The sequence below is a fragment of the Octodon degus genome, unplaced genomic scaffold (genome assembly GCF_000260255.1).
Source record: "Octodon degus isolate 3935 unplaced genomic scaffold, OctDeg1.0 scaffold00021, whole genome shotgun sequence".
Classification (NCBI taxonomy): domain Eukaryota; kingdom Metazoa; phylum Chordata; class Mammalia; order Rodentia; family Octodontidae; genus Octodon; species Octodon degus.
This window is the reverse complement of record NW_004524597.1, coordinates 11,298,165-11,310,434: the sequence shown is the minus strand read 5'-3', so window position 1 is coordinate 11,310,434 and position 12,270 is coordinate 11,298,165. Positions and strand designations below refer to the sequence as shown.

The window sequence follows — 12,270 nt, the reverse complement described above, 5'->3', positions numbered from 1 at the left end:
TTTTTGAGACAGAGTCTCACTATGTAGGCTGGGCTTGAACTCACTGTGTAGTCTAGGCTGGCTTCAAACTTGTGGCAATCCTTTTGCCTCAGCCTCCCAAGTGCTAGAATTATAGGTGTGTACCACTATGCCCTCCCTATCTGGGGCCACTTATGGTTAAAGATTTTAGATGGAGCCAGGCCCAGGATTGTGGCTGTCCATTGCTTTCCTAGTCCTGTGATCAGTTCTGTCTCTTGGACTAGCATCAGGGAACCTCTACCCAGGGGTGTTTGCCAGGCATGACATACTGCCTAGTATTGGTTGCATAATTCCCATACTAATAGCTAGAGGTACAGGGATGTCTTTTGTGCTTCCGACTTTAACAGAATGCATGTCCTGGTGAGGTGCAGGGCCTGCTCTCCTCTTTCTTTGTCTACCTCCTATGTTTACATACTGCTGGACCCAAAGCATTGTCTCATTAGGAGCATGTCTCCTTGCTTAGGATGATGTCTTCTTGCTTAGGATGATTTCTGTAGCCCTTTGACCTTTTGGCCTCTTGGGGCCTCCTGGTGTGTGCAGCCTCTGTCCTGTCTATGTCCACACTGTAGGTGAGTACTGGGCCTGCTTGTAGCCAGGTCAGGACTCTGGGGGGCTGGAGCCCGTGCCTCTGAGCTCCCTTTTATGTATAGGGAGGGATTCAAGACCAATCTAGGAGAAAGGAGGGGTTGGGGTAGGAGAGGCACGGGTGTTTCCACACTCTGCTTTTAGCCAACTTTGTCCTAGACATCCCTTCTGCCAAGTTGCTCAAAAATATAAATATTTAATTAAAAAATGAAAGTCTCTTCCTGCTGCCAAGCTCTTATCCTTTAAATAATAGATAAGCTCTATTTATAGAGAACAAACTCTCCCCTTCTTACTAGTCTCGACATGGCCAAGGCCTTAGCACAAGATCAAGAGAGGTCTTTAGTGTGGGCAGGTTGGGCACAGAGATTTGTCTGTAACCTTGCCTCAGCAAGGAAAGTGAGGGTTCTTGTGGCTATCACAGCACCTGACTGTCCTCCTGGATGGCAGAACCTGGCTTTCCTGCTTGTTCTTGAGGTTTCTGTGCTGTCTCTTACCCTCACTTGATCTTATCCTTTCCTCTGGGGTCCCTTGTCCTTTATCACTGCTACCTGCTGCTCTGGGCCCTTATGGGTCTGATGTCTTCTCACTCACACACAAGGGCACATATCCTGGGTAGCCCAAGTGGTGATTGGTGGTGGGGTGGGGTTTTTGGCCCACAGTTCCCTTGTAGGACTTGAGGTCCAGCCTTAGTAATGTCCAGGTTTGGGTCTGAGGCCTCTGGGAGTCCAGAGGTGAAGGGGTGAGATGGGGAGGGACCTGCCTAAGGGGCCAGGGGCAGCTGTTGTGTACTTTTGTCTAAAGAGTGGTTCCTGGGCTAGGCAAATTTGGGAAACTGCCCATCCATATTAGCAGATGGGAGTCTGGATCTTGGGAGGAAGGAATTGTGGCTGCCTTTTCCCAGCTCAGGCAGGCTAGCCGAGGTGGAAACACATCATGAAAATTTTAGGAGGTACTGATGTAAATTCTGTCTACTCTTCCAACAACAATAATACCATCACCACCACTTCCCCTGTCATGTCCTGCAGCATGTAGCTGAGGAGCTCCAGCATCTGCTACAGTGGCTGATGGGTGCACCTGCTGGGCTCAAGATGAACCGGGCACTGGACCAGGTGCTGGGCCGCTTCTTCCTGTACCATATTCACTTATGGATCAGTGAGTACTTCTTAGGGTCAGGGTTGGCAGGGCTTCACACCCCAGTGGTCCAGACCCCAGCTGAGGAAGGTGGAAAAGCCCACGAGACCCTTCATCCCCACTTCTTAGCTTCTTGTGTGTGAACCCCATAGTGCTGGGCTACACTGCCCTGCCATTGATGTAGTCTGTGTACTTGTGATTTCTTAAGCATCAGGCATCCATATTTAGCAAGGAACTGGGGGACCCAAGAGTTCTATACAACTCTCAGGGCTGACTCCCATCTCACCAGGCTATATCCACCTCATGTCTCCCTTCATCGAGCGCATCCTGTGGCACGTGGGCCTCTCAGCATGCCTGGGACTGACAGTTGCCCTGTCCATCCTGTCGGACATTTTTGCACTCCTCACCTTCCACATCTATTGCTTCTATGTTTATGGTGCCCGGTAAGCATGTATGTCCTGTGTGTAGCCTTTGGGGCTAGAGCATTACCAGCTCTGGTGGGGTGTGGGTGAGTTTTCCCAATTAGCCCAGCTAAGGAGCCATTCTTCAGGCCCAAGCATAGTTCTTATAGTGCCCATGTCTGCAGGTTGTACTGCCTGAAGATCTGTGGCCTATCCTCTCTCTGGCGTCTGTTCCGGGGGAAGAAGTGGAATGTGCTGCGTCAGCGGGTGGATTCCTGCTCTTACGACCTGGACCAGGTGCTGTAGCTGGCCCATTATAGTTGGCCTGGGGGAAGGTACCTGCAGACTTTACCCTAGCCAGAGAAGACCATGCTTCCAAGACACAGAGCCTGGGGTCCCATGTCCCAATTTTTGTCCCAGCTTGATGCATTGGTTTGCTCATACCTGACATAAGAGAACTTTCCCCTGATACTGTCTGTGGCCATGTGCCTCACTGACTGGCCTCCCTACAAGCCTAGCAGGTGTATACAAGGCCCATGGTAGCACCCTCATGGTACTAGGAAACTTGCCTGAGCAGTCTGTCTGGAGTTCACTTGGATGCCAAGAGGTCCTGACTAAAAGTATAGGACAGGCTGGGGTGGGCAGTTGGATGTAGCCATTGCTAGTGGGGCCATTCCTGGCTAGGTCCTTGAGTCACCAGGTGTGCCACCCCCTTCTCCCACAGCTCTTCATCGGGACCTTGCTCTTCACCATCCTGGTCTTTCTCCTGCCCACCACAGCCCTGTACTACCTAGTATTTACCCTGGTAAGCCACATACTCATGTCATAGTGCCTCCAGTACTTGAAGTAGTCACTACAAGCTTTACCTGGAGCCCTGCAGCTGTGGGCCAAGCCATGTACCCCTACAGACCAATTACCATGACTGGGACTTTGGGCAATATATGTTGGGCCTAAGAGTGGGTTGGTAGGGTCCTACCCTGGGGTGGGCAATGGGGACAGCAGGGTCATGGAGATCCTGGGTACTTCAGGGTGGACAGTGGGAAGTGAGCAGTGTCAGTATTTGGGGCTTTGGGATTAATGGTCTTTGAGCTGGGGGGAGGGCTGACTGCTTAGCCCCTGAGCAGGGGTGCTATCTCCCTCCTGCCTCCTTGGTACCTGAACCAAGGGTAGGCTCTCTGCTCTCCTTAGTGTGGGATCCATGCTTTCCTCAGGGCCATTGACCCCTGGTCACCCTTGGTCATGGCCAAGGATCCCATCGAGCTGTTGTGTTTGAGAGCATGTTCAGCAAGGCTCTGGTCACAGCCCTGGCTCAGAGGTTCTGAGTATTGCCTGTACTGCAGCTCCGGCTCCTGGTGGTCACTGTACAGGGCTTGATCCATCTGCTTGTGGACCTTATCAACTCCCTGCCTCTGTATTCACTTGGCCTTCGGCTCTGTCGGCCCTACAGACTAGCAGGTAAGTGCTCTGTGTTGGTGGCCAGCCCTCTGTCATCCACTGGATCCTGCAAAATTCCAGCAACACTGGTCACCTGCCTGGAGACAGTGGGGTGTGGCACAGGAGATTGGGGAAGACAGAGCTTCCTGCTCCAGGCATCTTCTAGGCCAACAATCCTCATAAGGTGGAATGAAAGGACCTCCTGAGGCTGTGGGTCAAGGCAGCTCTTGTTGTACCCTTCCTATAATAGCTCTGATTTGTTGTATGCCTATCTACTGTAACTTATGTTTATCTGACCATGGCCCAGAGGAGGTCCATCTTTACATGGTTATTGGAGCCATATGCCTGCTGGCACCATTAACCTTGGAGGGGCAGGCTAGGGTGAGGACCACCAGTCTAGACAGACTTGTGTGACAGGAATGTCCTGCACTGTTTATGGTTGGCATCCCCATCCCAGTTGTCTCCCTGCCATCCCTGCTGCAGGTAGCTGCCCCCATGGGTGCTCTGATACCAGTTTGAAATTGGCTCCTGAGTGGAAGCTGTCCCTGTTGGTCGGATGATTTAAGTCCAGTCTGGGCAACTTAGCGAGAGTTGTCTAAAAAAAAAAAAAAAAAAAAAATTAAGAGGCTGGGGAAGTTGCTCATTATGAAGCCCCTGCCTGTGGGCCAGCTCATCTGGCTCAGGGGTTTGGACCCAGCAGAGGACCTGAGGATTTCCTGACACAGCACTGTCCAGCACCCATTGCAAGGTGACCATGCCCAGATGCCCCTCTTAGCCATCCCTAGCCACAGGGTATGAACATACTTTTTAGCTTTGAACCAAGGTTTCCTCTCTGTACACCCAGGCCCTTTTTCTTACCCTCTTCTCTCCTTCCCTTCTTGTAATAGTGATTGAACCCTGGGCTTTTTCATTGAGCTATTTCTGCAGAGCTGTAAGAGGCCATGATGTTGTCTAGGCAGCCAGCTCAAAAGAGGCAGATGGGATGGACAGGGGGCAGAGATTGCTGTGTGCCCAGGCAGGCCTGCCACCACCTGGGTGCTGCACAGAGGAAGAAGGGGCCTTCACTGCCAGAGGTCATTGCCCATACCACTCTCTGCAAACTGGCAGTACAATAGGGGCTGTCTGCAGAGCTCTGTGGGCACTAAGGCTGCCATCCTTCTCTTCATTATTTTGATCTTCTTGCAGCTGGTGTGAAGTTCCGCGTCCTGGAGCATGAGGCAGGCAGGCCTCTCCGCCTCCTGATGCAGGTGAGACCTCTCATGCCCCTCACTGATACCTGGGGTGGGAGCCACTCCCACTGCTCTGTCTGTGTTTGGGGACAGCTGGGGTCAGTTGGTGTGGGGTCCATCAGCCTGGGGCCCAGTGCAGTCAGAGGGCCCAGTGTTGCTGAGGAGTTAACCACATAGAGGAAGACCCCAGGCTTCTGGCCACTATGACCCATTTTGCCTGCCCCTCTCCCCACAGGGCCTGAGTGCTCATGATGGTTTGCATGGCTGAGGTCTAGCCCAGTCCATGGACAGTGTCCCTTTGATACCAATAAGACACCTTGGGCTGCCTACTTGAAACAGAATCAACTTAGCAAAAGCCTCAAGACCTCCAGGCATTATTAAACCCAGACTGTTCCACTCCATCTTAAGCAATCCTGGGTGCTTGGTCCCTGTGGGAAGGAGCAGGACAAGGTTTCGGGTACATTGCCAGGTTACAGGTTGCCTCTTGGGCCAGGTCCATCCTGCCTTAGATGTCAAGGCAGCCATAGACTCTGATCTTCCTGGGCAGGAGTACATTCATCCTAGGACACCTGGATCCCACCCCACCTCATCTGCCTCGAGAACATGTAGGTGTCCTCACAGTTTGGCTAGCTATGTCATGGGAAGGGCATGTCTGGGCTGGCTGGCCCTACCCCGGCGCCCAGCCCAAGAACCACCCCAGAGGGCTAACCAGGTTCCTACTGCCTACATGTCAGTGTTTTCTCTGCAGACACGTTACAGCACCCTGATCACCGTGCTGATTGCTGTTCTGTCCTTCCAGATAAACCCCCTGCCCTACAGCAGTGTGGTGCACACCTACCGACTACCACGCTGTGGCTGCCACCCCAAGCACTCTTGGGGCTCCCTGTGCCGCAAGCTGTTTTTTGGAGAGCTTATCTACCCCTGGAAGCAGAGAGGGGACAAGCAGGACTGAGGTGCCTGGCTGTAGCCTTCCCAGTATTACCGCATGGCCCACCATCACACCTTTCATTCAGGGCAGTATTGACCATGGGGCTGAGCTCCATGTGCTCCTAACTGTTGGCAGATTTTGTTCCAAGTTTCCATCCTGATTCTGGGGCTTCACCAGGCCATGCCAGGCAACCTACTGCCAGCCCACACTCCTTCCCTCTCTAGCACGATTGACCTTGGGACCCACCTCTGGTCTACTGTGGTTACCACACTCTGCCCTATCCCCAGCAACCCCCAAGTCAGCCTCTGGAGTATGCTAGCAGGTCCCTCTGGCTATCCCCTAGTGGTGGGTGGAGGGATACCTCCTGGGATGTATTTCTAGGTTATTGGCATCTTCCAGCTGCTGCAGCAGAATGCCCTGTCTGGGGGTAGGAGAGTAGGGGGGTGGGCCATGGAGCAGCTGCTGACCCTCAATTCCAGTGAACAAGAGCCCTCACATGCTGAATTGAAGAGGGTTTATCTATTGGATCTCCTTGGACCCACAGTGCCCAAGGACTCACAGTGCTCCCATAGTATGGGTGTCCCTGAGGTTGTGGTTGTGGCCCTCGTCAGCCAGCAGGCAGTGAATGTGGCCTCGGAGGGTGAGAGGACAAAGGTCCTCAATGGTCCAGAAAGTTCTATGCTGTGGCTAGGAGAGGGCAGCAAGCCCTGTCCATCTTTGTGGCACTCGGGACTGTCCACTTCAGCCTCTCCACTGCCCATACTCCTTTGTCTCAGGCTTCATCAACTCTAAGCCCTTGATGAAGGATGTCAACAGAGATGGATCTTGATCTGCCTTTTCCTTTCATTACAATAAAACCACATGTGTTTGGAGTGCTAGTTTGGCCTTTATTATTGCCATATATGCAGGAGATCTAAGGTTTTCTCTGAGGTGATTGCTATGGCCTGCCTCCTGTTTGAGCACCCCTGCACAGTGCTGCTAAGTGGGGAGTATGTCCCTTGAAATCTTAGCCCAGGTAGATGGCTCCTCACAGCCTCACTTGGCATACAGGGCTGTTATGTGAGGCAGAAGTGTGCTTAGTGAGGCAGGGGGTAAGCCACCTCTGGCTTTGATACATATTTGGGCTCCATAAGGGCAAAGAACTCCCTAAACTGAGCTGACCCTCTCTGTCCTGCAGCCTCCAGGGGCCCCAGGGGATTCCTACCTGCAGTCCTGTTTATGGAGTTGGGTGGAACCCAGAGAGGGCCATTTGCAGCTCCCTGGCCTGGGTCTTTACCCAGTGTAGCATGGCTTCAGAGTGCTCTGTGGACCTGTGTCCACTTGGAGCCTTCTGACAGTAGCCTGACACCTGCATTGCAGGAAGCCACCTTCCAGTTAGGTACCATGTCTAGCTCCTAGCTCCAAGTGCAGAGGCCTCTGAGCAACCAAAAGCTGATGCTAAGTAACACATGGGCTGGCACACATCTTGCCTGCACCCTTCCCTGCTGTTCTGCTACTCCCACTCATCCTCCAGCTGCCTGTTCCTGCCCTTTCACTCCTCTTCTTGGGGTGCCCACCAGGCAAACATCTTGTCCCTTAGCCCAGAACACTGCTCTATGTGACCCTGTCCTGGGGCTTACCTACCAGCTGTCATCTCCTGTGCAGGGTGCCACCCTGCCTGCCCATCCTCCGAAGGCCAACCCAGGCCTGACACCAAAGCCAGTTGATGGTATACTAGTCACACCAGCCATTTGAAGCCACTGAGATACCACCTGCCAAAGAATGTCTGATAGGGATTTTTCTGATGGTTTTCATAGTACCACTCTTATGTTTGTTGCAGGACAGCATGTAAGTGCTGTCCTTGGCATCATTTTAGGAGCCATGTGAGGCATGTTTGTCTGTTCTAAGTGTTATTTACTTGATATCTTGGTCAGGGCAGCTGTCTACCAGGCTTCCCTTTGCGGAGTACCTTCCCTTGTTGTTTTGTTGTTTTCTTTTTTTGTTTTGTTTATACACGGTCTCACTACATAGTTCAGACTCATAGTGACCCTCCTGTCTCAGCCTCTCTAGCACTGAAATTACAGGACATGGTGTGGCATGCAGTACCGGAGATTGAACCCAGATCTTTGCACTCGCCAGGCAGGGGCTTAGACCACCGAGATATCTCCTCAGCCCTGTAGGTATCTTGAGATGTAGTTCAGGCTGGCTTTGAATTCAGTTTGTATTCTGGGCTGGCCTCAAACTGGCGGTACTCCTCAGCCTCCCAAGTGTTGCTGTCTCTGATTTATTTTGAGGAAGACAACACTTGCTCAGCCTCCCAAGTGTTGCTGACTCTGATTTATTTTGTTTGGCATTATGGTCCCAAGGTATATCCATGACTCCATTTTATCCTAAGTAGAATTAGGTTTCTAACACATGAAATCATGGGGAACACATGTGAAATCTTGAGGAACATATTCAAACCACAGAAGATGTCCTGGAAGGAAGGCACAAACTCTCAGACCTTTCCTTTTCTCCTCATCCCCTTACCTATCAGAATCTTAGCCCTAGTCCTTGCTCAGAATCAGTGGACATGAATCCACAGGGGAGGCTTAGGGTCCACCAGACGTTGCTCAGGCATACATGACCCTGCAAGGAGACACCAGGATGGGGCTGACCCGGGACTTCCAGTTGGAAGTCTGTGTCTTTGCCTGCTTTGCCCTTGGCCTGAGGCCCCTCAGTGACAGGGAAGAATATGCTCTCCCTTTCTGGACCAGTGGCACTCAGTGGAATGAGTATATACTTAAAACGTTGTGGGAGGCTAGCTCCTCTACCCAGCAGGCCTTCTTCCCCTTTTGGGTTCCTGCAGCAAGGTTTTCACACATGATTACCCCAATAATTATCACGAAAGATTCCCAGAGCCACAACTTTGCACACATCTGTCGGAACCTCACACCAAAAGTGCTTCTGCAAAGACAACTGTCCAGCAGTTGTTCTGATGTCAGATTTGTTATTAATCCTGTGGCCAAGGATTATTGTTTCAAAATATTTCATATAATCCTCTTCAACTTCGCTTTTAAAAGCTTCTTGCCCTCAACTTTTTTGGGGGGAGGTGGTACTGGGTATTGAACCTAGAATGTACTGAGCTACATTCCCTAGCCCATTTTTTAAATCATTATTTTGAGACAAGGTCTTGCAGAATTGCTCAGGCTGGGCTTGAAATTTTTTTTTTAAATTTTAGTACAGGGTCTACAGGGTTTCACTATGTAAATTGGACTCAGTGATTCCCCTGTTTTCAGCCTCCCAAGCACTGGGATTACAGGTGCGTGCCACCATGCCCAGTCTGTCACTGTCTCAGCAATCGCTTGAGGGCAGGGCCAGCGCGGCACATGGGGGATCAAACCCCAGCTGCTGCGTTCTGCCTAAGCAGGCACTTTAGTCTGCTGAGCTATCTGGCTGGCCTTTTGGGCTTGAATTTTTTTAAATCTTTATTTATTTGGTTTAGGGTCTCACTGTGCAATTCAGACTTACAGTGGTCCTCCTGTCTCAGCTTCCCCAGCACTGGGATTACAGGTGTGCACTACCACGCCCAGTTGCAGGGCCAGCACAGTACACCCAGGGTTCTGGGGCTGTCACAGCATGTGGTACTGGGGATTGAACCTGGGTCCTTGTGCTTGCCAGGCATGCGCTTAGACTGCCGAGCTATTTCCCCAGCCCTGGGCTTGAATTTTTGATCCTCCTGCCTCAGCCTCCTGGAGTCTTGTGATTACAACTGAGCCATTACACCTAGTTTCAACCTTTTTGAATATATTCATAGTTTACTATATATTCCTCCTTTCCTTCCTATACACATGGTGTGTATGTGCCATCCTTCTCTGTAAATGTGGCCATGTCTGCTATGACCCAGTGTCTGAGGAATGACTACTCCTGAGGAGAGGGCATGACCTGACCAGAGGCTCAGGCAAGAACTTCTGAGCTCCTTGGGGAATTTGGAGTAAGCTCCAGACCTGCCTGGAGGTCTCAGTGTGGGTCTGACCACTTAGATCCAGGAGGCCTGGATAAAGGCCTTTCAGAAAATCCTCTCCCTGAAACCAAATGAGGAGGCTCAGCTGCTTCCTCACCAGGATCTGCCACTCACTAGAGGAGCACCTGTGAGGAACTCCCGACGTGTACCTCCAACCAAACTGCAGCGTGTGTATGGCTGGATGCTCAGCAAAGGTCATGTTTTCAACCTTGCACGGTGGAGGGTGTCAAGTTGGGCTGCCCACGCAGAAGTCTTCTCTGTGTGAACATTGCTGCTGGAGTAGGTCTGGGTTCAGTGTATGGGGAGTGTTCTTGACAGCCACTGTTCCTGGTCTGCAGACTAAGAGTGTAGTAGCAGGTGCATCCTTAGCAGCAACAGACACACAGTCACTGAATGACATGACTGCTTCCACACAGATCTGTTTTGCCAGGAGCCATAACTTGCTTGTGGTCACATGCAACAGCAGCACCTGGTTCCCAAAGGCCAAATTTCCACTTGGCCCAAATTTGTTTTTTTCTTTTTTGCAATAAAGGTGATTGAGGGGCCGGAGAGATGGCTCAGTAGGATAAGCGCTTGACTGGCAAACGCAAGGATCTGAGTTCAATCCCTGGTTCCGCAAAACAAACAAACAAACAAACAAACAAGGTGGTTTTTTGGGGGGCTGGTGAGATGGCTCAGTGGTCTAAAGCACCTACTTAGAACAAGCTAAGCTACACAAGGCACAGGGACCGCGGTTCAATCCCCCAGCACCACATGCCAGCCAGCCCTGCCCCCTGGAGGGCTGAGCTGGCCACACACACACACACACAAAGTAAATAAATAAATCTTTAAAAAAAAAAAGTGATTGAACGTAGGACCTCCCACATACTACATACTAAACAAGTACTCTGCCACTAAATTACATCCACCAGTCCATTTTATTTGGAGACAAGGCATTCTTGAAACTGCCCAGCTATCCTGGAACTTTCCATCCTTCTAACTCAATTTCCCATGTGGCTGATATGGTCACCAGCTGCCACACTTCGTTGTTTGTATTACTTTCAACAGCTTCACTGAGGCATCATATATGTGACAAAATTACCCATTTCGAGTACACAATTATATGATTTTTGGTAACTACCAAGTGGCATAACAGTGACCATGAGCCCCATCCTCTGCAAAAAGAAAAATCCTTATCCATTACGCAATCATTTCCTTACTCCTGCAGCCGTGGCAGCCACTGACGTAACTTTCTATGGATTTGGCATTCTGGAAACTATATAAATGGAATCATAATATGCATGTTTCCAAGGTTCATTCGTGTATCGATACTTCATACTTTTTTTTTTATTGTTCTGGTGGTTTCTTTCTTTCTTTTCTTTTTTCTGGTGGTTTCTTACAGATATTGACCTACCCATTTCTGGACGGGTATGAATTCCCGCATGAAGCAGCATTCTGTGCTTAACTTTTGCGTTACTGGGTCGAGCGATTATGTTCTCACGAAGGTTGTGAATGACTCCCGTTGGGAGTCAGCTTGGCCAGCGGTGCATTTGTGGTGAGATGCTGTCTTCCCAGGCCCTCACCCCAGCTCGCCGGTCCGCCTGAGGCCAGCACTGCTACGCTGAGATACGCTACCCTCAAAGCAGTCCCTTCAATACAGGTCTGCTACGAGGCGGAGTTCAGCTGTCACCTGCGGGCCGGCGCACGCCAGACGGAAGTCCCGCCCCTTTGCCAACGACGAGCCGAAGTCCCTCGCGTATCCCGCAAACGACGCGCTCAAATAGATGCGTCTAGGTCTTCATGTCACCCTTTCTGGGTTTCTGCTAGAGCGGTAGCGCCGTCTGCTAGGAAGGCTCTACCAGGCGTCATCGCCGTTCTGCAACCCGTGGACCGAGGGAAGGGAGCCTGGGCAAATAACTTGGCTTTCCAGTTCCTGATTGGTGAACGCTAGGAAAGGGGTGGGGTTAGTGGGCCGCGACACTGTGAGGACGGCCCAATGGCTCGGTAGCAGTCGCCAAGCGTGCCGGTAAGGGGGCGGGCGAGAACAAGAGAAATTGTGGACCATTGGGCGGAGCTGCCGATGGCCTGGGGCACTCTGCAGGAAGTGGTGGGGGCGATAGTAGATCTGATGGACGTGTAGGAGAACCAATAGTTTCGGAAAAGCGAGAGTCCTGTAGCCAATGGCGGCATAGATTAGGCTTGGCACGGAAGCCTCCGCAACGCTGTGTGGGAAACCGGGAAGGCGGGGCGATCGTGACAGATGGGTGAACAGACCAACAGCTGAGGAAAATTCGGCAGACTCGGCCAATGGTAACCGTTAGAAGGCAGATTGAGGCGGTGACAGGGCGTGGCGACCGCAGTAAGCGCGGCGCTGTGTGGGAAAGCGTGGGGGTGGGGCTCCCTGACGGACGGACAGCAAGGCCAATGGTTCTTGGAGGGCGGGCGGCGGGCGGCCAATGGCAGCGGCGCGGCCGGGGGCGGGGTGGCTGAGCTGTGCGGTGCGGTGCGGGAAGCGGCGGGCGGTGGCAGCAAGACGGAGGTGAGGCGGGAGGAGGCTAGACTGGAGCGCCGTGGGCGGCGGGC

The 12,270-nt window shown here is 51.8% G+C and overlaps 2 protein-coding genes across 5 annotated transcripts in view; both read left to right on the top strand.

Moving 5' to 3' along the window:
* Pigq (phosphatidylinositol glycan anchor biosynthesis class Q) overlaps window positions 1-6,604 on the top strand; it is a 15,892-nt gene extending 9,288 nt beyond the window's left edge. For all 4 annotated transcript variants that reach the window (XM_023711573.1, XM_023711572.1, XM_023711571.1 and 1 more), the window contains exons 5-11: window positions 1,629-1,755; window positions 2,024-2,177; window positions 2,321-2,432; window positions 2,860-2,940; window positions 3,476-3,590; window positions 4,755-4,816; window positions 5,598-6,604. In XM_023711573.1, the coding sequence (XP_023567341.1) occupies window positions 1,629-1,755; window positions 2,024-2,177; window positions 2,321-2,432; window positions 2,860-2,940; window positions 3,476-3,590; window positions 4,755-4,816; window positions 5,598-5,750 (804 nt within the window). In that variant the 3' untranslated portion in view covers window positions 5,751-6,604. The remainder of the gene's footprint in view (window positions 1-1,628; window positions 1,756-2,023; window positions 2,178-2,320; window positions 2,433-2,859; window positions 2,941-3,475; window positions 3,591-4,754; window positions 4,817-5,597) is intronic.
* Window positions 6,605-12,196: 5,592 nt separating this feature from the next.
* Rab40c (RAB40C, member RAS oncogene family) overlaps window positions 12,197-12,270 on the top strand; it is a 39,643-nt gene continuing 39,569 nt past the window's right edge. Inside the window, exon 1 of the mRNA XM_004627932.2 lies at window positions 12,197-12,228. The gene's annotated coding sequence lies outside the window, so the exon portion shown is untranslated. The remainder of the gene's footprint in view (window positions 12,229-12,270) is intronic.